A 27,957-nucleotide genomic window follows, 5' to 3' on the forward strand; every position below is an offset into this window, starting at 1 on the left:
ACAATGACGTTCTGTTTAATGTAATAGTCATATACGAGGCTGACGGAAAGGGCTACAGAGCGAAATATATGTATGTTCCAAAGGTATTCTCTGCTAGTGCAAGTTTTTTAAAGACCGCTGCTGGTTAAAAGTTAGAAAAACTGTTAAAACAAATACGAATAAAGTCAATTAATATGAATTACAACATACGAAATTCAAGTTAATGTGCACTGTTAAATTTACCGAACACATGAAAATCTGTATGTACATCGATTGCAGCACTTCGATTCCTATTCAGACATCGAAAATTGGGTGTCTGATTGGTTTGCTTCAAAAGACAAACATTTCTATTGCCATGATATTCACAAATTGTCAGAAAAGAGGTCAAAATGTTTAAAAATACTTTGAATATTTAAGTTTTTACCTTCCCATCAAAATTAATTTCAAAGAAACCCTAATTTCATATCTGGTGTATATGAATGTATAATATATACTTGCAGCAAACTCTCGTCTTGTTGGCCTTCAAAGATCAAATAACGAGTGAAATATATTTTTTGAAATAACAAAAATTAGCTTTTCTATTTGGTTCATAGAAATATGTAAAATCACAAAGCAAAACAAGTAAGAAGAGTCTAAATTTCGGCATAACCGAACATTTTACACTCTCGAAATCCGCAAGGTTTTAACACATCGCTTAACCAAAGATATATGAGAGTTAGACCAATTTTATTATATTCAGCAATAAACCACATCACTTTTAAAAAAATTTTATATTTGATTGCTTTAAAATAGCACACACAGTCATCAATATAAACGCTTTGAAGTAAGTTGGAAAATCAAAATGGATGAAAATCAATATATTCTCGAAAACATATTTCCACGCAATTGTGCGAAGAAGCTCCTACACCTGTCTCTTATACACATCTAGATGTGTATAAGAGACAGATATAAACGCTTTGAAGTAAGTTGGAAAATCAAAATGGATGAAAATCAATATATTCTCGAAAACATATTTCCACGCAATTGTGCGAAGAAGCTCCTACACTGACCGGTATATTGGGCATAAAGGCTGCACCTTCTTCTTCTTTACTTCCAAGCGAAGCTAGGCCCTTCTTCTCAATTCCTACTCAGTCCGAAGTAGCACCTGCGATATCCTGAGTTGGATTTCGAGGCTGACATTGTTGTTGGTGTTAATACTAGTGCCAAGATAGACGAAATTATCTACAACTTCGAAGTTATGACTGTCAACAGTGACATCCCCCTGCGGGTAGGGGGGCCCCCTTGGGTTGGGGGGAAACCGAATACCTATACCCGTGGTAAGGCATGCCTGTCGTACGAGGCGACTAAAATCCACATGCACTATGTCTGACAAACAGGTCTGTTTTAAATGTCAGCATGGTCTAATGTCAAAAAAAGTGCTATAATACTCAGCTTCAAATGATATTATAGTTTTTATATTAATTCGTAATATAAAGGCATTTGTGTTTCAAGCGACAAATGTCAACAGTCATGAGTTGGGATTATTATGAACTCAAACTGGTAGTAGACAAAAGTGACAAAAGTCATACCAAAGACTTTAACATGGTGCCATGGGAAGCCATGGCTTTAGCCCTTTGGAGAGATACGTGGTGGCTGTGCTTTAAACCTAAATGCAGGAAGGGCATTTAGTCCAATGTGGAGTCGCATTGAGGCCGGGTGCCGGGTGCCGGACCCAGAGTACGGCAGAGGTTTTAGGTCGGCCTCGTACCCGACCCAGGCGGCTAGGGAGTCCCACCCTACCAATTGCAACCAAAGTATAAGTGTATATGGAGGCACTCATGCTTTGGTTCTCCAGAGCATGGTGCTGTGCATGCACTTATGCTTTGGGCGCTGATCAACGCATTGTATTGATCTATGTGCTTCTAGCAATACAAAGTACCGTGAGGTTAGGCCTTCGCAGGCAGGTACTCACGTTAAACTGCAACGGACTCTGTCAACAGTGACGTACCCCTGCGGGTAGGGGGAGAATATACCCGTGGCAAGACATGCCTGTCGTAAGAGGCGACTAAAAACCATATGCACTATGTCTGTCATTATGAGCTTGCCTTGAAATGTCAGCATAGTCTATATCAGAAATAGTACTATAATATTCAGCTTGAAATTATATTATTTCCTAATATAACGACATTTGTTGATCAAGCGACAAATGTCACCAGTCATTGAGGTTTTGAGGACTCAACTGGTAGTAGTAAAAGCTACAAGATCTCACCAGAGACTTTAACCTTGTGCCAAGGAGAGCAATTAGCCCTTGGAGTTTACTCCAATCTGTTCATTGAGTTTGGCCCTTTGTGGAGATTCATGGTGGCTGTGATTTGAAAATAAATGCAGGCAGCGTTAAAAAATTTCAGTCCAATGTGAAGTCACAATACGGCCGTGTGCCCGATCCAAAGTACGGCAGAGGTTTTAGGTCGGCCACGTACCCGACCAAGGTGGCTAAGGTGTCCCGCTCCACCTGAACCAATTGGAACTAAGGTATAAGAGCTAAATATTTATGCCTTGGGGGCGCTGATCAACGCATTGATCTATATGCTTCTAGAAAGCGCCGTGAGGTAAGGCCGTCACCGGCAGGTACTCATGTAAAGCACTCCGGACTCTGTCAACAGTGACGTGGGTGGCTAGTTGCGAGTGCGAGGACTGTTTGTTTGATGACAGGAGATATTTCGTCTTGCCCTCGTTCACCACTATACCCATTTGCTTCTGGAGTAAGCACAACTAACAGCGCGGTTGTTAAGGCCAATGATATCAACATCATCGCCATACGCCAATAGCTGTACGCTTTTATAGAAGATTGTACCTTCTCGGTTTAGTTATACAGCGTAAATTATTTCTTCCAGAAGTAGGTTGAAGAAGTCACACGAAACAGAGTCGCCTTACCTGAATCCTCATTTAGTTCCGAACGGCTCGGAGAGGTTCTTCCCGATCTTGTCGGAGCTTTTTGGTGTTACTCAACGTCAGTTTACACAGCCGTTTAAGTTTTGCGGGGATACCAAATTCAAATATCACGACATAAAGGTAGCTCCTTTTTGTGCTGTCAAAGGCAGTTTTGAAATCGACAAAGAGGAGGAGAGTGTCGATTCTCTTTTCACGGGTTTTTTACAAGATTTGGCACATGGTGAATATCTGGCCAGTTGTTGATTTGGCAGGTCTAAAGCCACACTGATAAAGTCCAATCAGTTTGTTGACGGCGGGCTTTAATCGTTCACACAATACACTTCATAGAACCTTCTATACGATGTTGAGGAGACTTATCTCACTGTAGTTGGCTCAGATTGTGGAATCTCCTTTTTTTGGATTGGGCAGAGCACACTTGCTGCTTTCATGCTTTCGTCCGACATGTTGAATTGTTATTCAATCTTCTTCATGGTCGGGCAATGGAACGTCTGCTCCATCGTCATCTATTGGCGAATCGGGTTCGTCTTCTGCTGGCGTTATACTTTCACTGGCATTCAGCAGGTTGGAGAAGTGTTCCCTCCATAATTTTATACCAATATCAATACCGTCTCTCCTTTCGCGCCTCCCGTAAGAATGATGGTCTGGACGATGCGTCATTTCACCTCTGTGAAACGTAACTTAGTGCCGTTGCATAGTCGGAGCGCGTATGACAGGTATTTTTGAGTTTCAACTTGTAGGAAGGCACCACTGATAGGTGTAGGGAATTTAAGAACTCCACAGGGTATATAGTTGCGTCCTCAATTGACATCACCGTGTATATTGAGATGTAGGTCTTCACCTCCTCTGCAACTAGTTCTAATATTCGTTATTTCTTATAAACACGGAAATACCTCATTAATAAGGTTATCTTATGCTAAAAACGTTGTCCAAGGTTATTTCGCCGACTTTTGTGCGAAGAGTCTAGATAATTGAGGAGCTGGTTTCTTATTCTAGTATTCAGCTGTAACCACTCTATTTTAGCCCACAACAGAGATGCCTTGAGGCATGCGTGGTATCTCGTTCTATAATCGACCTTCGTCTCCCGAAAATCGTCCGCCAATACAGGACCTCTCCACTCACCAAGAATTCATTGCCTCAAATGTCCTACACGATAATTTTACACCATTGCAATAGAGGCCGCGACTACTATTTTCGCTGATGTTGCAAATTGACGTCTCTTCACTTGCAAGGTTCAGCGGCAGCAACAGCCAGCGCAACCCTTTGGTTTTTGCGCAACTGTGCCTGTACTAGTTCAGCAAGAAGGTTTTGCTTGTGGTCCCTGGTGCGTTTAAGGAAACAAGATTCTCTTGTCCGCCAGCTACGCGGATTGGTAGTAAATTGAAAATTTGCGTTTGAACCGATTTGGTTGATTTGAATAGATCTTCTGTACGTTGTGGGCCAGGCATACTGATATCGTGCAGTAATTTTCCAATGGTATCAGGAAGCAATGGCTTCTGACAAAGCGTTCGAAGGAGCTAATTATAATCGCAAAGAGCTCCAACCGGCGCAACATATCATCGTCCATCGTTTCGTCCCAGTGGCCGTCGTCTTTAGCCAACCTCATCACCTCACATGCTTCTCGGAAATTGTCCTTTTTCTGCACATCTACGATTAGTACCAATTGAAAACTTAACACTTAAAGTGTGTTATGTGTAGAGTATAAATTCTACCGAGGGCACCGAGGACTTTCTCACCAGGCTAACCATGGACAGGTGCGTCCTGTATGCGAAGTTTTTTTCGTGACGCATTCCACGTGTAATACCTTGACACTTTTACATATCACAACATCCAAGCATAATCGTTTTCCTGGGACAGGCGAAAAAATATGGTGAGGGTGGTAATGGAAGGTGTTGCAACTCGATCTAGCAGGTTTTCTTCTGTAAAATACATGTGCTTGTCGTTTGGAGGTGCACAGAAAGATAGGTCACTTTTGAGTGCTTTTTATATAACGGTAAATCGAGTATTCTCCATGCTGCTTAGTTACTACTTACATATTGGCCCGCCCGAAACATCTAGACCTTATCCTTTCAGTCAATCGTAGCATTACCATCCTCTCTCACAGTGAAAATGGCCTGGTCACTGCCCTTATATATGTATATATTTTTACCTATTATATATACATATATAAATATTTATATTTATAGCTATTATATGTGTAAAGAGAACACAAAAAAGTATAAAATGCATGCTACCGACAGCGTCGTCTGCTCTCACGTGTCGGGTGAATGTGACACGCCTGTGATTCAGGTGCGTAGTTTTTTGTACTCTTCAATATTGGTATAAGAGTATATTTTATTTAGTATTTATAGTATGTATGTACAAAGTTGTCCATACATTATCCGCGAATTCATTTTAATTGATTCTCATATGGAAGGAATAAATTTTTTTCGTAGTAAAGGTACGGACGTAACGTATGTGTTAATCCTTCTATTAGCTATTTGTATGTACTTATATCTAACATATTGACCTATATATGGGTCAACCTTTATATTAGGCAGGGGCGGATTACGAGGGGCGAAAGGGGGGACATTTACTATTTTTACCACAAGGGGACGATTTTATCATAAAAATATTCTCTAAGAATTGCAATACTAGAGCTCACAAATTGACCGATTGTCAGACGTAGACGCTCACTATCTAACTATGATACTATGACTTATAGGATTGAAAATTTAACGCTTATGACGCATTTATTTAATGAAGTTTTACAAATAATATCACAATGCCATGTCCTAGATAGTAACGAGCATATGACAAAATAAAATTAAAATTTCTGTTTTTATCTCTTACTGGATCATTTTCGATGTGAGGTACAAAAAATAGTTCGGTTGTTATTTATTGTTTTAGGAAAAGTGTTTACTTTTCAGATAACCCTTTTTTGGTGTCTTTTATACTGGAGCATCAGTTGGTTGTAAGCTCTATTTTGTATATATTTTATATATCAGTAACACTTTTTGGTCGGTGTTGCATAAGGGGCCACGTTTCCGATTACTTTGGCGGAGGGGTAAAAAAACCGAATTTCCGTATAAATGGGGTATGTCTGGATAGAGGAGCTTCTCCAGAGGAGGAATATCCACAAATAATATAAAAATTACTTATATTTTTTAAAATTTTCACGATTAAAAGTTCAAAAATATGCACTAATAACACAAGGTATTTCTCTATCTTCCATTAAATTTATTAACGTTTTTCACTCTGTATATTTAAATATACACTCTAAACATTGAAATAAGTTCACATTTCCATTTTATTTTATAATATTTCACTTAAATTTATTAATTTAAAAATCACTTAGCGAACTCGGCGTTGCAAAGCTTAAATTGTTTACAATTATAAGGAAAACGAGCGTTGCCACATCTTAAACACCAAATATGTAGGATTCTTAACGATTTCTCTTTGTTTGTTTTTTTGCGTGATTCTTTTTTCTATATTAATTATAATAAAAAATACTTTCTAACATATTTTAAGTTACAATTGAGTTGTGAAAACTTGTTCCACATATTATACATTTTACATATATGTACATAGTATGTATATGTATAATATGTGATTTATATTTAATAAACACATATAATTAAAACTCTATGGTAATATAGTATTATAAAATTTATATAATATCATGTCGGGATGACTGAAGTACTTTAAAAAAATAACCCTGGCCGAGCGAATACCCGGGGGCTGAAGTACTTTAGCGTAGTACTCCTTTCTGTGTTAAAAATAAAAAAAATATATTGAGTTTTTTTTATAAAGTGGTTATATTTGWTGGTTACCATGCACTTATATTGAACGAAAATTTTAATTTTCGTACTGTACTAATATACTTTAGACTTTATTACGTAATATTATTATATAATATTACTAATAAATGTATATAATATTACTTATTTGCTTAATAAATTTAAAAAAGAAAATATTCATACGTATGAAAAGAGGAGTTTTTGCGAAAAAGGGGAATTTCAGCGAATTTCCTTATCATCACATGGCAGCGCTCCATTTCGTCGTAATTTTTGGTAAACAATTGGGGTTAAAACGATTGTAAAATGCAATTTTTAAAATGCAGATTTTTTAGGTAAAAAAAACTTGCTAAAAGTGTAAGATATGGAGTTATTTAAAAGCTTATAGTGTAATTTAATTAATTTGAAGTAAAAAATGTGAATAAAGTGGGTTTAATGTGGTGAAATAGCGTCTTGAAATGTACGAATTTTGCGAATTACTGAACTTTAAGGTCGAATAACTCCTGAACTAAGCGTTTGCGGTACCTATATTTTTTAATCAGGAGGACTTCCTCTTTCCAACGGTACTTTCAGATCGCGGCGCCAAAGAAATCGGAATAGTGCCAATTCATTATCCTGTAATGAATAATGCAGAAATCTTTCAGAATTTTTATTATCCTGATAAATTCTGATGGTGGATCGGCCAGGCTTAGTTTTTTGAAGCGCGGCTAAAGGACGCCAAGGCAGTAAATATTTCCGTGCGAAAAACTAATTTATTATAATTCGGAGAAAAACGAATTTTGGGGAAACTTTAAATTGTATATACATATGTATAAGTAATATTATACAATAATATTACGTAATAAAGTGTAAAGTATATTAGTACAGTACGGAAATTCACATTTTCGTTCAATATGAGTGCATGGTAACCAACAAATATAACCACTTTAACCACTTTATAACTCAATATATTTTTTTATTTTTAACGCAGAAAGGTGTACTACGCGAAAGTGCTTCAGTCATCCCTACATGATATTATATAAATTTTATAATACTATATAATCATAGAGTTTTAATTANTAAATGTATATAATATTACTTATTTGCTTAATAAATTTAAAAAAGAAAATATTCATATGAATAAATAGAGGAATTTTTGCGAAAAATGGGAATTTCAGCGAATTGCCTTATCATCACATGGCAGCGCTCCATTTCGTCGTAATTTTTGGTAAACAAATGGGATTAAAACGAGTGTAAAATGTAATTTTTAAAATGCAGATTTTTTAAGTAAAAACCTGCTAAAAGTGTAAGATATGGAGTTATTTACAAGTTTATAGTGTAATTTAATTCATTTGAAGTGAAAAATGTGAATAAAGTGTGTTTAATATGGTGAAATAGCGTCTTGAAATGTACGAATTATGCGAATTTTTGAACTTTAAGGTCGAATATATGTATATTAAACTAAGCGTTTGCGGTACCTATAACCCTATAATAATAATTTTTTAATCAGGAGGACTTCCTCTTTCCAACGGTACCTTCAGATCGCGGCGCCAAAGAAATCGGAATTGTGCCCATAAGGGCATAAACGGACCAATGCCACGCCCACAAAACGTTATTAAACGAAAACCTGTAAAGTGCCAAAACTAAACAATAAATTAAAATATCGAACTGCAATTGCTGTATATAATTACTTCTAGCCACCACAGACCCCTAAGATGAGTAAATAAAATATAGACATTTGAAATACTCGCTTCAGAATCATTCAGTGAAATGAAAGATCGCCGACATGTTACATGCAATATTGGGAATGGGAAAGCTATCGACGCGTTGGATGCCGCCTGTGCTCACTCCGAACAACAATCGTAAATGTGATACCACATTACAGCAGTCAACCCTGTTTAAAAGTAATGTGAAGCTACGTACATATGTCTGCCATATTGATTATAACTTCTAATATATTAACAAAAACGAATTCATTTGTTAATAATAATTTCATTAATTTGTACAACTTTCAAAAATCGCCCGTCAAGATATACAAAATTACTTCTTAACACGCTATGAAAATCGAATTTTTCAACCCTCAGCGTTACCACTTATTTAAGTATGAGTCATTCAAATATATGGGCATGAGGAATTTTTGTTAAATTATCAATTGTTATAATATGTTCGGACCGACATTGAAAACATTTTGAAAACACATTTATATGTTGTGAAATCCAAGTCGTTCGGACCGACAATGTGTGTTTTCGATGAGTTTTCACTGACAACTATTAAAAGCGGTATTCTCTTACTCTTGCAAGATTGCACGATGACACAAAATGCAAAAATCCTTTACCGAAATATGCAAAGCCAAGAGAGCACCCATTGCAGAATCTAGTGATATATGAAGGCAGGAAAATAAACATGGGTTTTGGTCTGACATATTTTACAGCCATTGCAATCAATTTTCTGCGTGTGTTTGTTGTTATGCCGTTGCACCAAAGGGAAAATTCTGCAATTTCTGMRCKGTGCAAGGTTTTGCAAGAGCAAGAGAATCGCCCTCATATGAGAATATCAAGCGACAGCTGTTTTGTATGTGGATTGTAAACAAATATCAAGTGACAATTTAGGGCCGGCAAAACATGTCTTCCAAAACATCGATTAAACTAGAGCAGGCACCGATTATAATGAGTGGAATGCAAGTTTTCAACTGAGTTTTCCTTTGACAGATTTTACATGGACGAAAACACAAGTTTTCGTGCGAAAACCAGTTTTTGTCACGAAAACATGTTTTCGTTGTCGGTCCGAACATAGTATTATTATAAATGATGTAACAGAGCTATTTTATGTTTTTATTTGTAAAATGCGTCAGGTTTGTTAGAGCTTTGAGTAATTTTATTACATATTAGTGACAGTTCTACTGTCAACTCTATTGTCGTCCTACTGTCGTTGGCAAATATAGGATCAAATTGAAGTTAGCGAGAACGACAACTGTCGGCTTGCAGTCGTGTAGTCGTGCAGCTGTTAAAATAGGTCTGTCCTTAAGAACGTGTGTATTTTAATATTTGACAGATGTCGTTTGCAGTCTGTCGCGAGCATTGTATTCCACACATGAATGAACTACATATTAGGGGTATCCTCTTACTCTTGCAAAACCATTGCAGGATGCACGAATTGCAAAGCACTACGTTTATCCAGCGATGTTTTGATTTCGAGATTGAGAAAAAAACAACAGGCATTCGGCCAAGATGCTCTTGCATTGACGAGGTTAGTAGTCTACGTGATATAGCGGAGCAATCGACTTCCAATAGGCGTTCGACATTCTTCATCACTTGCAAAATGAAACGCAATAGTTTGTATAAGATTAACCTCAAAACTCAAAACTAATTGAATAAATAAAACTTATATTCTGATGTCGTTTATTTTGTAGAAAAAGGAGCTCAATAATCCAATAAATGTGGAAAAGAGCGTTCGAGCAACTGCAGCGTGTATAAAGAAGGATAAGAAAACTCTCAAAGCGGCCTAGAGCTTCTGTTAATTACGCAAAAAAATATTGAACTCGCAGGTTAGGTCAACATATGGCTGCGAAGACATTCAAAAGCTGCAAGTTGCCACAAACCGAACCTTCCCAATTTCCGTCTGTCACCGTCTCTTAAACGGACTAGTGGTGCCGCCCATCAAACATCAAAAAAAAATTAACCTACCTCGGGCGTGTTCCGGGACGTGATCCAGACACAATCATCTGGAATGCTATCGATTGAAATCTGCCATGCAGCTGTCGCACAGGTCGACCCGCTATAACCTGCCGAAGGAATTTAGACATTTAAATATCTAAGCTTCCAAAAAGTTGGAGTAAAATCAATAAGCGATCACAAAACCGAAGTGGAAGAGTCTCATTGCTGTGAGTTACTGGAGAGGCCATGTTCTCCAATTCTGATCACAAAGCGTAGTCCAATTGGTATAAATCTAAACTTTCAGACGGATAATCATCTTCAGTGAAGAATCCAGGACTATTACTTTTAAAGCATTGCTGGATGGTTTTCGCCTTGTGCTGGAGCAGAATCTTGCTCTCGAAGAGAGTAATGCTTATCTGCTTCACCTTACTTGCCAAAGATTCTGCCGGTACACTTTTGCCGCAGCTTTTCACAGAAGTGAAGAGGTCTAACGCAATTACGTGAAGTTCATCATAAAACCATTACAGCAGTTGGATCGAATACTTTTCGAGGATTTTGTTAATTTGGGTATTAATAACTGCTTCAACAGTGAACCCCTTTTTATCTATAACAACTATAATTTCATATTGAATCCGGTGGAAATATCCATTTCCATTTACATGTAAAAGTTAGTAAAGTAATGAAAGAATTCGACGCAGTAGCCGCCGCGGGAAGCAGAAGAAGAGGAAAAACTCCACTTCGTTGGAAAGATCGGATGGAGAAAGATTTGTTTTCGCTTGGAATATCCATTTGGAGCCACATTGCGAGAAGAAAAAACGACTGCCGTGCTGTTGTTAACTCGGCTATAACCACGTAAGCGGTGTTTCCGACAATACGGAAGAAGAAAAGCAACAAAAACAGAGAAATCGAGTTGAATTCGTACAAGAAAATGTAAGAAACTAAAATTAAGGTGAAAGAATTAAAAAAGATCTTAATGTAAAAGAATTTATGTAAAATTAATTTATAATTATGTTTCTACGTACTTATATGTATGTACCAAAAGCAAGTAGCGTCGTAGTAGCCTAGCAAGTTTCCTAAAATTCTCAATTAATAAAATACCAACAAATTAATGATCTTTTCATTTAATTCATTTTAGCAACATATCTAATAATTTAATAATTTTAAATATTTTACTAAGCAAAGATTCGAACAAAGCAATAGCATTTGTTTTGAACATGAAGAGTCAAAATTGTACTTTCCATTTGGCACCGCAAAATCCAAAATTTGTTTACACCATAGAAAAATTTTCCCCCCCAAATCACACAGCTGAGGTGGACAAATTTTTTCCGTATCAAAAATCTTTTTAGTAACTACTTTTCTGTAAAATATTATAATTGATTTTAAGTCTTTAGTTTTAAAATTTAAGAATAAAAAGAAATTTTTAGTTTCAATTATCAGTTGAGCATATCATAATGGAACAGAGCGCAATGATAGCGAACATACAAATGGTGAATCGAAGGCAGAATTTATGGCAAGACTAAGAATTTTATCTTAATAATATTTTAGATGTATTTATATGAAACTGTAGTAACAAATAGTAATATGTTTGGACCATAGCTATATTATATATGTATATATTTTTATGTTTTTGCGGACGGTGGAAATGGAGTGAATGATTAGAAAGAGCTAAAACAATTCATAATAATACATATTGGCCGGCCATTGATTTGGCCAATGAAATTATATCTTAAAGTAAACAATTCTCGATGTAAAAAATAAGGATGACGTTTTGCAGTTCTAAAACCAGATATAAGTATACATTCAAAATTAGTTATATAATTATATTTTTGTACGAGTACCACATAATGCTTTTCCTTGTCTGGACACCACGTTATGTTCAGTTGGTTTGAGCATTTCACAACAAAAGTTTTTGTTTAACATGATATACAATAAGCAGCCCACCCGCAAACATATGCGTTTACAAATGTTATGTTATATCGCAATAGGAACATTTAATTACGTGGAGAAGTGGATGTAAGTAGCTCAGCCTGTTAAATACATGAAGACGAACTCATTTGAGCTACCCTGTTTTGTTTCGTTATAAATCTAAAAACGCTTGTTTTCTAATTATAACAAGCTGACGTCTGCTGTTCGATATCGTTGCCGCAGCTCTTAGCGGTATTGCTGTACGCGGTACTCTGAAAACATATAAATGTATGTTTGAAATGTTCCTTCGGTAGCGGATATTTCTTCCAATCCGACCACTACAGGTGTAAGGGAGATAACAATAGTGACACGGGCTTAATGGTCACGCAGCTAACAGCTGCGCCGCGTATTTATTCAGTTCGTAAATTTATTTGTTGTGTGCTGGTGCGTTGTAAAAATGGAGGTCTCTGAAGCGGTTCACTGTAGTTCTACTAACCAAGGGAAAATATGTTCTGCCAAGGCTTCAGATACCGGTGTAATTGTGAAAATAAATTCAATGAAATTGATACGATTGGTGCGTAGTCATGAAGTACTGTACAACAGCTCTGCGGACGGCTATAATGACAAAAGTCACAAAGAGATAATTTGGGAACGTATTTACAGAGCATTATTCCCTTTTTACGATTCATACAAACCACACCATCAAGACTGTATACGTAAGTATACATATACATATATACATACGTACACAAATTAAAGACGGAAATAATGTGTTTGTGTTTGGGTATGATGCATTCTGCATTCCAATTAGCATTACCTTTATTAAGCGGGTATAACTCTACATTTTTGATTGTGTGATTGCAGAACAAACAAAATACGAATTTGTATTTACAACTAATTTCCTATTGATACTGCAGTTGGCTGACTTCAGTTGAAGGTAGTAATAGTGATTACACGATAACTTTACACTCGATAATCATATTGTAATCGCCATGCATTTCTCCATTTTTTCAATTGGGGATGGTGTACAACAGCTAGAAATAAAGATGCCTTATATTGAGTTCTCACTTAGCTTGAGCGCGGTGTTAAAATGCAACGCACACCTATAGAGCAATTCAGTACTTTGTTACAGTCACCTGTATCTGTAAATTTGGTATATAAAATTGGCTGCGATTTAGAATAGCATCCCCCGTTTTCGGGATTAAATGCATATGTACGGATAGAGGGGGCCTCCAGATCAGGAACATATATAGTATATATATATATAGTTGCCGGTGACTTATGGTTTTTGAGGTATTTGTATTTAAAGTTCAAAAAATCAACTTTTTAAAATACGTGTTTCTCCGATTTATAATGAATTTTACATTTATATTTTTAATTTTTATGTCCACTAACACTTCACTAATTCGTTTCTAATCATTTATTTTGTACTTAATAGTGCAAAAATTATTTTAATTGTAGACTTCAGACTTCAGTTAAAATCCATTTATTCATAAAATAAGAGAATGGTTGTAAACAAGCAAAAAATCTGTGTTACCATATTTTGTAATCGAATAAAATAAGAAAAAAGACGTCATAACTAAATTCATTATCGTGTGATGAGTAAAGTAAAATGATTCAGAATTCTAATTATCTTGATAAATCCCGGTGTTGGATCGGTCAGGGTTAGTTTTTTTTTTTAATCGCGGCCGAAGGTGTTGGTCCGACCAGGATTATTTTTTTTAAGCGCGGCCGAAGGCCACCAATGCAGAAAAGAATTCTATGGGCTATATATTTCCTGTCATTAGGGTATTATTTGTTTTCCTTATTTCTTTAGTAAAATATGAACGTAAGGTAACACTGGTTATTAGTTAGAATACAACCCTTTTGTTACTGTGTGAACAAAAGTTAAATGTTGAATAAAAGTTATTTTTGCACTATTTAATACAAAATAAATGGTTAGAAACGTATTAGAGAAGTGTTAGTGGACATACAAGATTTAAATCTAACTATAAAAATCCTTTTAAACGGGAGAAACACGGATTGTAAATAATTGAAGTTTTGAACTTTAAATGCAAATATCTCAAAAACCATAAGTCAGCGGCAGCTACATATATATGTATATTTCTTAATCATAACACAACCGTCTGAATACTCGCTCTACTAAATTAAATATTACCGAAATGAAACTGCCGTCGGTATATGTGTAAATGGGATGTGTTGCCTCATCGAAATTTTCATAGAAATGAAACTGGTATGTCAAACTGCTCAAGTGACAGTTCATTGCTTTCATTATATGGCATACAAATTACATATACATATGGAGTCTCCACAGGCAACACTTACAGTTAGTATACCATAAATTTTTGCCTGTCGAGATACCCCGTAAAGTACTCCTTTCAGCGTTGGCGGCTGTTGTTGTTGTAATTATCTAATCCCGTTAGGATGGTAAGGATTATCTGAGTTGTCATCGACGTCATCTAACGGGAGGCCCAAGAAACGTCCTGTTTTTACGAGGTCGGACCAAAGGGAAAAGGTTATCAGATTATTCAAAATTCATGGAATGCAATTCTGGTTTTCGTCTGCCTAAACCTAGTGGGCTCTATGCCGAGGCGGTGTCTATAAGTTTTAAACAACCATGGATTTTCACCAAAATATTAAACTACTTAGAAATTGATACTATCACTTCTGAAAGAAAACTAGTAACTTTTTTTATTTTGTATTGTATTTTTTATAGTAAACTACTATGCGTCCTTATTTTTTACATTTTAATATCGTAAATTTGAAAACAAATGAAAATAAAATACAAGAGTTTGCAAAATATAGGTAAACTTGCAAAAAAAAAAAAAAAGATTTTTAGTTTATTCTCATTTCCATTAGACATCTGCCGCTTTTTTCGCCACATTTCTAGATAAACATTAATTTCATTAAGGGGGGAGCCTTATTTAGAAGCTTCAGAAAAAATCGATTTTTTATTTTACTTAAATCTCTTTAAAAATAATCTAAGAATATGTCCTCAAAGTTTTAGATGAGAATTTGAAATATTTTCGAAGCTAGAAAGAAAATAGTGACCGAGCGTCTAGCAGATACATATATGAGCAATTGAGCAGAACGCGAAAAATTTCTAAAAGTTTACATCTTCTTTTTTTTTGGAATTTTTTTAGTTTAACTAGAAGATAAATTATTAAAAAAAAATGAATCTCTTTGAATTTTTTGTTTCCGATAGAAATTGCAACGTCCGACAAATATCAAGAATTTCGTATCAAAAAAATTTGTAAATGGTGCTTAAATATATTTAGTATAACTATAAACCCTAGAAATATCGCTTTAATCAATTATTTCTTTCCTTCCCAAAAAAATCCTCAAAAATATCGATTTTTTGAAGCATTACATTACATATATATAAAAAAATAATACAATCTTAAAAAAAGCACAATTTTCAATACCTTGTGATTGATACTGATTGATTCCCTAATGTCAGAGAAGGATTACCTTGAATAAATGCACTCTCCCTACTAACATGACAAAAATTCACACGGCTTATATTAATCCCTTAGATGGCACAAAACAACTTTATTTTTAGAGCGATTAATGCTTCAGCTATTATACGCTTCTTAGGAAGATTGAACGAAAGTCCGGTGCGTATAATCGGCTGTTGTGGGATTGCAGGCGAACAGCTCGAGTTACCCTTGTTCACTCCTTAACTACGCAGCACCTATATGGTCGCCTGGATGCAGTGGCACGCAGATGAGGAAACTACAGACCTGTCAGAATACAGCACTCCGGACTACGACRRGATGCCTCTTGATGTCTYCCATCGAACACCTACACAGTGAGACGCTTATGYTCCCAGTTAAGGAGCATAACGAACTCCTCTCCAAGCAGTTCCTGCTGGGATGTTTTCGTAGAAATCATCCTTGAAGTCACCTGCTTGGAGCGGAACCGCTTCATAGGAGCATCAAGAGGTCATTCCTTGACCACGTCGACGACATCGAACAATCGAACGCCGACAGGACCTCGGACGCAACAGACTTCCGACAGTCACTGACCACCATTCACAGTGGAGCCATCAACACCTTCACCGACTCCCTCCCCGTGAATGGCGTACTTGGAGTCAAATCACCACCCATAGCAGACGAAGAGCTCGAGTTGCCGCGAGAAACGCGAGTCACCCTTGCGCAACTTCGTTCTGGATATTCTAGCAGGCTAAACTCCTACTTATCCAGAATAGACCCTGACATACCCAACGAATGTCCTGCATGTAACGATGTCTCTTATACACATCTAGATGTGTATAAGAGACAGCCCTTTTCCCTTTAGTCCGACCCCGTCGAAACAGCATGTTTCCTGGGCCTCCCATTAGATGACATCGACGACAACACTGATAACCCTCACCATCCCAACGTGGACTGATAATCGTTATAACAACAACAACAACATGTTACCCTTGTTCAGCTTCGTTCTGGATACTGCAGCAGGTTAAACTCTTACTTATCTAGAATAGACCCCGACATACCTAATATATGTCCTGAGTGCAATGCATGCCCAATTAACCCCACTCATCTGATACCCCTCTCTTTCGGTTCAACCCCGTCGAACCAACACGGTTCTTGCAGTCTATTATAAGTAAAGTGTCAGGCTTTTCTTATCGTCATGAACCCAGTTTAAACATTTTGAAACGTCCACCACGTAACAAGCAACTATTATATACAATACATACTAAATGAATGAAATTTAAAAATTTTGTTCAGCGTTAAAAATTTGTCGGCCAGCGACTTGAGTATTTTGTTGCGGCTCTCTACTTTGGCAGTAATCGTAGTGGTATGAGAGTGAAGGAGCACAGTGTGTCGAGTGTGAATTTGGTTGCCGTGGATCAAATGGTGGAGAGTGTCTAGCAGAAATAAAGTGAGAAGGATCGGAGAAATTGCTATTTACTTCCTTCGGTCACACTTCAACAAAATAGACATGGCCGGTTCAACACCGAGATGTCTTGAGTTTCTTTTCTCCTTTGTTCATTGGGGTTTTTTCAAAGATTCAGCAAAAAAATTGTTCGCAGCTAATGAAAGGTATCTAGGTGTCGCTTTGAAGGTGTTTCCTATTTATAAAATTTAGTATTGATGAAATCAATTATGTTCAGCTCTTGCTTATACATATATATAGACAAAGATAGCAGAATTTTGTTATTAACCCATCCAAACAGTGTTAGATCGCCGAAAGTACAGCCCTTTTCAGGATAAATCCCGAGTCAACGCCAATAATGTAGAACCGGTTGTCATAGAAATCGAACCCTGTACTTCGCTTTGTATGATCTCAATGACAATTAATTTGTACACCGTTCCAAAAACAACACACAACGATCTTTTCATATCTAACGTCCTAACAAGCCGATCAGCGAGAGTGGGGTCTACATAACCGGAAAATACAGATTTTTACCCAAGCAATGTCAACCTGACAACGACGATACAACAACATCAACCTTCTTTCGTAACCACACACACTAGGGTGTTAACATGTAGATAAAGATCGAGGAATACCCAAAAATCGAAGCGGGTAACCTATACACCTATTAAAAATATTGCCCAACTTTTTATGAGTGTATTTTCTTTTAAAGACCTGTTTTCATTGCAACAAATGTATTTGATATATCCCATTTTACCATTTAAATATAGTAGCATTATGGTGTTTGTCTCATGTTCTAATGAAATATAATTTATTATTTCATTTTTGTTTATATTGACTCAAGTCCAACAGCAACCGCAATGCAATTCTTCCGTTACAGGCACAAATGTACGCCGACGTTGGAAAACTCTCCGAGACTCAATTTCACGCGAGGTCAAAAAGAATGCTACACTGGAAAATTATTCCAGGAAAAAAGAGAGTCCGATTATTGCTGAACTTGAGTTCTTGATACCTCACATCAAAAGCTCACATTGTGCGAAGTAATTATTATTTTAGTGTAATGATTTTCTTGAAATAATTATTATGTTTAATTGTAGATTAGCTGATGAGATGGGATTACGGGAATGTTACACCAGCACAATGGTGGTTGAGCAGGAGCCACAAGATGAAGAAAGTCTAAACGACTTGATTGATTTAACTGAAGAATGTGATATTAAGCCATTTATTAAACAAGATGGTTTTCAGTACGATGATATGGACACATCTGACGGAGCATTTTCGCAGGAAACATTTTCCCCACTTGTAAATGTCGGTGTTGGAAGCCATTTCACCAATGGCATTGAGGTGGTACCAGCCACCGAAAATGACGAATCTATTCATTCGTCATGGAACAAAGAGTTTTGTACGCTTGCACAGTTCAAAGGCGGCGAGTTTATTAATCCTGTTGACTTGTGTACAGAACAGGAAAATGGAGAGAATTTAGAGGCTAGTGATAAGGAGGCTAAAGAAATGGAAAAATCAGTAACAATACCTGCAAATGATATAGCTGCAGATGAACCCATTAGTAAGCGGGCACGGCACGAATCAGAAGATTCATCCAAAGAATTACAAGCCAAAATACTGCAATTGTTGAGTAGTTTAGAGCATCGCGAACGTAGCGATTACGAAACGCAAGACGAGGATCGCATGTTTTTATTATCGCTGGTTTCTGATTTAAAACGGGTGCCAGCGGCCAAAAAAATGATGGTGAAAATGGAAATAGTGACGGCTATCGCAAGAGCTAATCAAAGCCAATGAATCTCACGATTTTGCAGTTTATTTAATATAACGCGTGTTCATACTCAATTAATGTTTTATTAAATAGTTCTGGTGTTCATATCGTTTTAGAAAATTAGTTTAGGTATATAGCATTACCTTTTTCAATTCGAGCTGTTTCGAAAAACTCGGAAAAAAATGTTTGCACCAAACGGTTATGTATAAGTCAATTGGCCATTTAGTCCCTTAAGACAGTCTTGCCTTTACAAAATTTTGAAAATTTTATTGAAATGAAATTGTTGAAATAATTTATGGTTTTAATAATAACAAATATTAAAAAAAGTTATGTAATACAATTACGCATATTTGAAATATTCTTTGTATTGTGAATCAAAACTTTAATTAGCAAAAACACGGTGCATTTCAATTTGAACACGTATTTTGCAACTGCTAACTTAAGAGACTAACTGTCATATTCCGACTTTTGCACTGCAAAATAAGATTTCAACCAAAAATTTACGCAAAACCCATTTTAAATTATAAATGACAATGCCAAAACACAAGCAGGCCTACATTCCTAGCCTATGCTATCATTTCTGTGTATTGGAAATGATTAAACCCTTATGTTTAAGATATGTGAGAAATATCCCGTTAAGTTTTATTTAGAGCTTAATGTTTTAAGAAAACTATTAAATAACAAAATGTAAGCAAATTTTACTAATTAGCTTTAGCTTAGCTTCAGTTAACCAAATTAGTAGTAATATAAACGTATACAATTTTTTTCTATGAAAAAATAGAGGCTTATGAGCCAACTATGTATAACTGTGTTCGAAATAATAGCAGTGACATAACCAGGAACACAATCGCAGAAAAAAACTATTTTTTTTGGAATTTTTTTATGTGTAGTTAATTATTTTATTTAATCTGCAGATATTCAACATTGCTAGAAATATGTTTTTTTTTTAAATTAAAATAAAGAGCTATTTTAAATAAAAAAGTGTGTAAATAGAAATTTCAGTTGTGATTAATAATAGCAGTATTGAGTATTTTACATCAAACCCCAATTTAATAAATCAATCGGCAAGTTTTTTTTTTTATATTTGTATCACTGCTGTGGAAGACGAAACCTGAGCTAAATACTTATTTATAATTAAATATATCATATTTAATTCAAAATAAACGTATGTATGTATTTCAGCGAAAACTGTGCAGCATCTTAAATAAATTTCTCAGTGTCGACTAGATTTGAAGCCGGAATCACTACGGAGTAGAGAAGGAAATCAATCCTGGAACCCGAAATCACGCATTTAAATTAAGTGCCAATTTCCATAATGCTATGTGCAAGCTTTGCTCCAGTGATAACTTACCGTGCAATTTTGAATCAAATTATCCCAGTTCTGTCTTTAATTTCTATAAGCATTGTTTTTAAATTTAATTTCAAAGTTTCAGTTTTTATTTCAAACGTTCAGAGGTGTTATCACTCAAAAATACATTTCCATTGGTTGAAATCTTTGAAAAATTTATTTTAAAATAATAAAAACAATACACAGCAAAACTGCTGATATGAGCATTGTGGATTCAAACACTTTATATAATTGTATCATGCAAAATGCTTATGTAAAATTATTGTCTAATAAGTTTATTCACGTGTTAACTTTAGAAATCCATGCAAAAGAAATGCCGAATATCAGAAAAGTATCAGTTGCAACTGGCTTGTCGTTTCAATTAAGTGCCTCCTACAAGGTCAAAATTATAACTTCGTCGAATGAGTGTTGTTGTACAAGGTGCATTTCAAAGTAAACGGGACTTAAAAAAAAACAGAACATAAATCAATTTATTTATTCAAAATAGTTTCTTTCGGCTGCAATAAAGCTTTTTGCATGGTCCAAAAGCATGTCGAAAGAGTGTTTCAGCTCGTTGGCCGGTATATCCGCCCATATGCCGGTTCAAGCCTTTTAATGTTAGTTCTTTGTTCGAAGCCCACTTCCGCAGCGATAACACAAACATACTGACACTTAAAACGCAATAACTTCACTTCCAATAAATGAAATGTCATGAAATTCTCACTGGCAATCGATAAAGATGGCAGATTCTAACGCACTAGTCGACATATTGAGAGCGCCACCAGGGGGCGTTAGATGTGGAGGCCATTCAAAAGGCTTCCGCGGGCAAACTTGCGGCTATACCGGCCAACGAGCTAAAACACTCGTTCGGCATGCTTTTGGACCGTGCAAAAAGCTGTATTGAAAAAAGTCAAAAGTGTGCTTAATAACGAACAAAAGGTCCGAATAAAATTACTAAATCCATATTTAGGAAATAAATTATCGAAAAAAAGCCTTTTTTTTTAACTTGAAACCCTAACCCCTTCTCTGAATTCATGCTTAGTGCATTAATTTTTTACCACTTTACATTTTATAATGTCTGTTCTTGCGATAATTAAGTTTGCGGGCTAATCAAATCACCCTTGGACAGTTGAACCATCAGGAATACCACAAATCTATTAAGGCGGTTAATTTTGAATCCGGCCGATTTGGCTTGCTAATGGAAGGTAGATATTCAAGCTGTTTAAACCTCAGCTTAGCTTAAGATGGACCGTTGAAGAAACAGTGGCACAGTCCGCAAGGAGACAAAGATATTAATCGATACTAATGCGCAAAAGGACCATAAATTTTCCGCAGAACCTTTCCCTCGAAAACTCGTAACGTCGACTCACCAGATGTTGTCATCGTTCATGCCTCTGCAGTTTATAGTAGGACAGGAATAATGAGTGACTTATAGAGTTTGCTTTTTGTTCGTCGAAAGAGGACTTAACTTCTCAATTGCCTATTCAGTATGAAGTAGCACCTATTATCAAGAGTTATTCTTCGTTCTAATTTGAGGCTGACATTATTGTTGGTGTTGATACTGGTTCCAAGATAGACGAAATTAACTACGACTTACAAGTTATGACTGCCAACAGTGACGTGTGAGCCTAGTCGCGAGTGCAACGACTGTTTGTGTGATGATAGGAAATATTTCGTCTTGCTTCCTTGTCCATTTGCGGTTGTTGAGACCAATGATATCGATGTCATCGGCGTACACCAGCAGTCTTGCACTCTTATAGAAGATAGTACCAAGATTCCAAGAGCAGATTGAAGAAGTCGTAAGAAAGGGAGTCTCCTTGTCTTGAAACCTGTTTTGGTTTCCGATACTGACGGAGCTTTTGGTACTGCTCAACGTCAATTTACACAGCCCTATTAGTTTTGCGGGTATACCAATTTCAGACATCGCGACATAAAGGCAGGTCCTTTTCGTGCTATCAAAAGCAGCTTTGAAATGAACGAGGAGGTGGTGTGTGGCGACCCTTTTTTCACGGTCTTCTCCAATATTTGGCGCTTGGTGATTATCTGGTCAGTTGTTGATTTTCAAGGCCTAAAGTCACACTGATAAAGTCCAATCAGTTTGTCATATGCGATATTGAGAAGGCTTATTACTCTTTTTGTGGATTAGGCAGAGCACACTTAAATTCCAATCCTCCTTTGTACTCACATATTCCGGCCTCTCTCTTTGTTTGTCTTCAAATGCGTGTCGATTCCCTTCTCAACTATCGATATCTATTTCATCGCGCACGTATTGTGGTCGATTGTAACGTTGCGAGGTAGGCAGTCTGTGTTTGTTAACGTACGTTTTTTGGTCAATGAGGAGAGTGTGTATCTTCGCTGCAACAAGATATTGGTCCGGGTCAATGTTACGACCTCGCAGCGTACGCACATCTAAAACACTGGAAACGTGTATGGAGTCTATCAAAACATGATCGATTTGATTGGTGGGCTTTTCAATTCGCAGATAGCAAGTTAACTTGATAAATTTTTCTATGCTGAAATTTAGTTGTACAGTTTTCGGGCCCCGGCGAAGTCCATCAGCCTCAACCCATTTGGGAATGTGTCATCATGGAGGCTGCATTTATCAACAGTTTTGCTAAAGATACCTTTTTTGCCCACCAAGGTGTTAAAGTCGCCAAGCACGATTTTGACGTCGTGGCGAGGGCACCTCTATTATGTACGCTCCAACCACCATCGTCCTTCTCTTCCATTGGTGCATTGGCGCAAATTAGCGATAAGTTGAAGAACTTTGGAATACGGATTGTGGTTAGACGTCTATCCACCAGTGTAAATCTCTAACGGCTGATTTTTAACATTTGTATATAAAAATTTCACGAAAACGGGCCTCCCTTATGTCGCGATGTCTGAATTTGGTAGCCCCGTAAAACTAATAAGGCTGTGCAAGTGTCGTTGAGTAATACCAAAAGCTCCGTCAGGATCGGGAAGGACCTCTCCGAGCCGTTCGATACCAAACGAGGTTTCAGACAAGGCGACATCCTTTCGTGCGACTTCTTCAATCTGCTCTTGGAAAAAATAATGGTACTGGTCTTCTAAAAGAGTATGACGAGGGCAAGATGAAATATCTCCTGTCATCAAACAAACAGTCGTCACATTCGCGACTAGGCTCACACGTCACTGTCATAACTTCGAAGTCGTAGATAATTTCGTCTATCTTGGAATCAGTATCAACACCAACAATAATGTCAAACTTGAAATCCACCGCAAACTAACTCAAGCCAACGGATGCTGCTAAAACCTTTGAGAAATTAAAAGAAAACAAGAATAACCGTAACTTCAGCTGCACCGAGGTTAATATACCCATCACAGATGCATTTCTTTTAGTAACTATGTGTCCAGTTTGTATGGAAGCTATATGCTATAGTAATCCGATCTGAACAATTTTTTCGGAGATTATGTTATTACCTTAAGCAGTAATCCATGTCAAATTTCGTGAAGATACCACTTCAAACCACTTCGTTCGGTTTATATGGCAGCTATATGCTATAGTAAGCCGATCTGAAGAATTTCTTCGTATATTACATTATTATCTTAGAAAATAACCGGTGTCAATTTTTGTGAAGATACATTGTCAAATGTGAAAGTTTTCCWTWCAAGAACTTGATTCCGATCGTTCAGTTTGTATGGCAGCTATATGTTATAATGGTCCGATATCGGCAGTTCCGACAAATAAGCAGCTTCCTAAAGAGAAAATTAAGTTTCCAAAATTTCAAATGATATTTTAAAAACTGAGTGGCTAGTTCGCATACAAGCTTCGTGACAAACTTAATATACTCTGCTAAAGGTATAATTAAAGGTTTTATTGGGTTGATTGTCGTAAATCTGCTGTGAAGAAGTCATGGGTAGATAAAACAGTACAATTCGGATGATTGGTAATTATGGATAATTTCAGCGAATGGCCAGAGATATACCCAATTCCTTCCTAAGTAACACCAATAAAAGAAAATGGACGGCTAAAGGCATCCAAGAAGACGAGATATGTCCCTACCGCAAATATTTCCAATCGGGTCGATCAGACTTGGGTGGAGGGCAGAGTAGCAAGAACAAAATATAATCGACGATAAATTGGCAGAATTAAACGAATAACGACATTCTTAATGCCTAACTATAATATGCATATGCAGTCATATGTTACTGTCAAAAAATTAACGAAAAGCCTGTCAAATGCATAAGGAACGGAGAGTAGACTTTTGAATTTTTGATTTTATATTTCGCTGGGACTTTGTAAAACTGAATAGAAAATTAAAATATTTAAAAACAATTAAAATGCTTACTTCTGTTTTAAACGGAATATAGATATTAACAAAAATTAGTGAAATTAAAACAAAAAGAATACGGTCAGTGAGGGAAATAAACAGGAAGAGGAAGCAGGATGGTTTTTTGTACGATTCCTGGAAATGAATGGGATTGACCACATAGATTTTTTTCTATACATGCGAATGAAATAAATTTGTCGTAAAAATACTTATTTTTTCAATATTTTCGATTAAACTTTGTATAAAACATTCGTTGTCCTCCATCTTCAAATTCAAAATGATGCATCTGTTGACAACACTTGCCTTGTCTAATTCCACTTCTTCTCCATTATCGTAACTAGTCTTTTAAACGGCTCCTTGGTTGTAATATTGTTTTTTCTGTAAATCAAAAAAAAAAAATTGTTGGGTTAAAATTAACTAAAATAATGTATTACCCGCCATTTTTAATTACAATTTTTCATAAATAAACAGCACGAATGCTTAACTTCATCTGCAACGAACCAGTTGAAATTCTTTTTATCTCCACTGGTACAGTGTTGAAATCCAAAAAAATGTGAAGTTGACAAGACTTTATCCGCAATTTTTTGACGGGTTGAGGTGAGAATATTAAAATTTCAGCCAAATTCAGTTGAGTTGAAAACCATAATAGTGATCTTAGATAAAGTTTCAACGTAAACGATTTATCGACAAATCCGTGATGTTATATACCGTTACGGATTTCTCAATAAATCGTTTACCTTGTAACTCACTATTGAGTTCGATCATTGGATTGTTAAATACAATTCCCAATTTAATAGCTATACATTTATTTAAATGGCTAATTCAAAAAACTTAATGCGTATTACATGTTATTCGAGTTTATAACTTTTTACTTGTAGCTCTTTACTAAACAACACTGCATAGTCCATCATTCCTTCTATATAGATTCTTAAAAAAAAACATCACTATTCGAACATTCTGGCAACTGCAAATTTCGATGTCCGGTTCCTTCTAACGATTTATCGTCGAGTTTATTTTGTCATTCGATAGTTGAAACAAATGTTATAAACAGATTTTGCCTTGAAATCTACTTACTTTTTGCTGATTTAAATTAAGAGATTGTAGCCAGAGATAAGAGGATGCCCAACTTATTCCAGTGTGCGACCGCTTCAAAATTAGAGTTTTTATAACATTTTCCAATATGGCCAGATTGGACAAAATAATTACTCTTGCGCATTTAAATTAAAAGAACCAACATTTATAACGATTAAAAATTACTATATAGAGGTCGTTTAATATATGGAGAAACGATTTAAATATATTTTGTGGTATGTTAAAACGACTGACTTTTGACATTTAAATAACCAATAAAACGACTTAAGCTTGTTAGCTATCAGTCACTAAATGTTTGTAATACTTTTTCGTTGAAAATCAATACTATGATGCTTCACATTACAAAAGATTCATCAAATACTACATTTAAATTTCACAATTTTTTATTATTTTCATTGATATATATTTTTTATTAATAGAGAGATTAAAAACCAGTTGTTTTAGTATACCACAAAATCATAAAAAAGTATTTAATTATCGCTATAAATGTTGGGTATTCTAATTTAAATGCCCAAAAATTCTTATTTTGTTCGATCGGGCCGCAAAGGAAAATGTTATGCAAACGCTTATTTTGAGGCGCTCTCACACTGGAATAATTTGGGCATCCCCTTATCCCTGCTTTGTCACTTCATTTTTATGAAATAGTTTATGGATTAATTTATAAAATAATGTGTTCAATACAATGCTCGCGACAGACTGCAAACGACATCTGTCAAATATTAAAATACACACGTTCTTATGGACGAACCTATTTTGTCAGCTGCACAACTACGCGACTGCAGGCCGACAGTTGTCGTTCTCGCTAACTTCAATTTGATCCTATATTTGCCAACGACAGTAGTACGACAGTAGAATGGAAGATAGAGAGATGAGGTAGAGTGGTGATGCCACTAATATGTAAAATGTAAAATTACTCAAAGCTCTAACAAACCTGACGTTATTTTACAAATAAAAGCATAAAATAGCTCTGTTACATCATTTATAATAACAATTGATAATTTAAAACAAATAAATTTACCTATTTACTTATTTTTTGCTTAAAAATTTCACTTTGAACAAAATATTAAAATTTCATTGAAGTGCAAGGTATTAGTATGGCCACAACGAAATTGTGTACATGCAAAATGGACAACTGCGTTGCTCTGTGTACATGTCGACTATTGTTTTGTTGCTGCCCTCTCACAAACGTTCATGTAGTAGGATTTACAACGCCATTTTCAGTTCACTGTCGCGCTGGTGCAGTCTGTCGCGAGCATTGTGTTCCGCACATAAAACATGCGCAATAACTCAAAAAAATTAATACACATAAAATTTTACATATTACTACAATATATAGGTTTTGTCCGGTAAGTAATAGGACTGATTTTCTTCCGGCGCAACTGTATTTCGGAGCGTACGCGCACCGACTGGATTCAGTAGAGGGCGTTCCTAACTAACGAACGAGCGACTGGTCAGTTGTCTCCGAGCACCTAGAGAGCCAGGACAAACATTTTGACACGACGTGTGAGTGGGGCAAGCCGAAAATGCAGAGGTACGCGATTAAATTTTGTGTAAAACTCGGTAAATCTGCGAAAGAGGCGTTTGATACGAACAACAGGCTTGCCCAGATGTTGCTTTAATAACAAGTGGTGTGTTTCGGTGGCACCTTGCCATTTTGGAGGGCCGGGAAGAGGTCGTTGATGAAGACCGTGCTGGGAGACCTCCGACTTCGACAAACATTGACAGATGTTAAATTTATCAAAATCTAAACTTGCGCAAGATGTGCGCTAATATGGTCCCAAAATTGCTCACTGATGACCACAAATTGCGGAGAGTGGAAGTGTGCCAAGAAAAGCTAAACATCTGGGAAAGTGACCCCCAATCTGTGCATAGCGTAATCGCAGGTGACTAGTCATGGATCTTTGCGTATAATCCCGAGACAGAAAAGCCCATAAAAGGCATTTGAGATGGCAGAGGTGATCCAAGAGCATGCACCTCGGCTCTCAAGGCTATTCCGAAGAATGCCTAACGTGACTCCTTCAATTCTCTTTCTGAATGTCCCTAAAAAAACCGTTGAGATTTGAGTGTTAAAAATCATTACAATTTAATGTGGATAAATATTCTGTATCCCATCCTGCGTTTCTTTGTTCTTTTTTTTCAGACGTGTATTTAATTGCTTTGTACTCAAATACGTTCTGCATTTAAAAAATAGTCTTTTCAGAACTATCTAATTTTCATTTATCGAAAATAACATCTTTATTTTTTTCATTGGTGTAGGCACCGCTTATGCGTTTATAGCTGAATATATATATTCCAGACTCTTTATGCCTTTTAAACCTTTGATACTAGTTTCTTGTTTTAAATCCTTTAGACACTTGACCCATCCACCTAAATGTAG

General features: G+C 36.2%; 1 protein-coding gene across 1 annotated transcript; it reads left to right on the plus strand.

The window, feature by feature from the left end:
* The first annotated feature begins 12,140 nt into the window (after window positions 1-12,140).
* LOC108968066 lies at window positions 12,141-19,791 on the plus strand. Its single transcript, XM_018931833.1, has 3 exons — window positions 12,141-12,936; window positions 17,979-18,138; window positions 18,196-19,791. The coding sequence occupies exons 1-3, from the start codon at window positions 12,678-12,680 to the stop codon at window positions 18,893-18,895; spliced, it is 1,119 nt and encodes a 372-aa protein (XP_018787378.1). The 5' UTR covers window positions 12,141-12,677; the 3' UTR covers window positions 18,896-19,791.
* Window positions 19,792-27,957: the final 8,166 nt, after the last annotated feature.

Source organism: Bactrocera latifrons, unplaced genomic scaffold (assembly GCF_001853355.1).
Source record: "Bactrocera latifrons isolate USDA-ARS-PBARC rearing strain unplaced genomic scaffold, ASM185335v1 scaffold_20, whole genome shotgun sequence".
Classification (NCBI taxonomy): Eukaryota; Metazoa; Arthropoda; class Insecta; order Diptera; family Tephritidae; genus Bactrocera; species Bactrocera latifrons.

Excerpts from the sequence above, each read along its gene's own strand:
- LOC108968066 (XM_018931833.1), top strand. The coding sequence starts at position 12,678 with ATGGAGGTCTCTGAAGCGGTTCACTGTAGTTCTACTAACCAAGGGAAA. Across the intron at positions 12,937-17,978 it reads ACACCATCAAGACTGTATAC|GCACAAATGTACGCCGACGT; the intron begins GTAAGTATACAT and ends CTTCCGTTACAG. Across the intron at positions 18,139-18,195 it reads AAAAGCTCACATTGTGCGAA|ATTAGCTGATGAGATGGGAT; the intron begins GTAATTATTATT and ends GTTTAATTGTAG.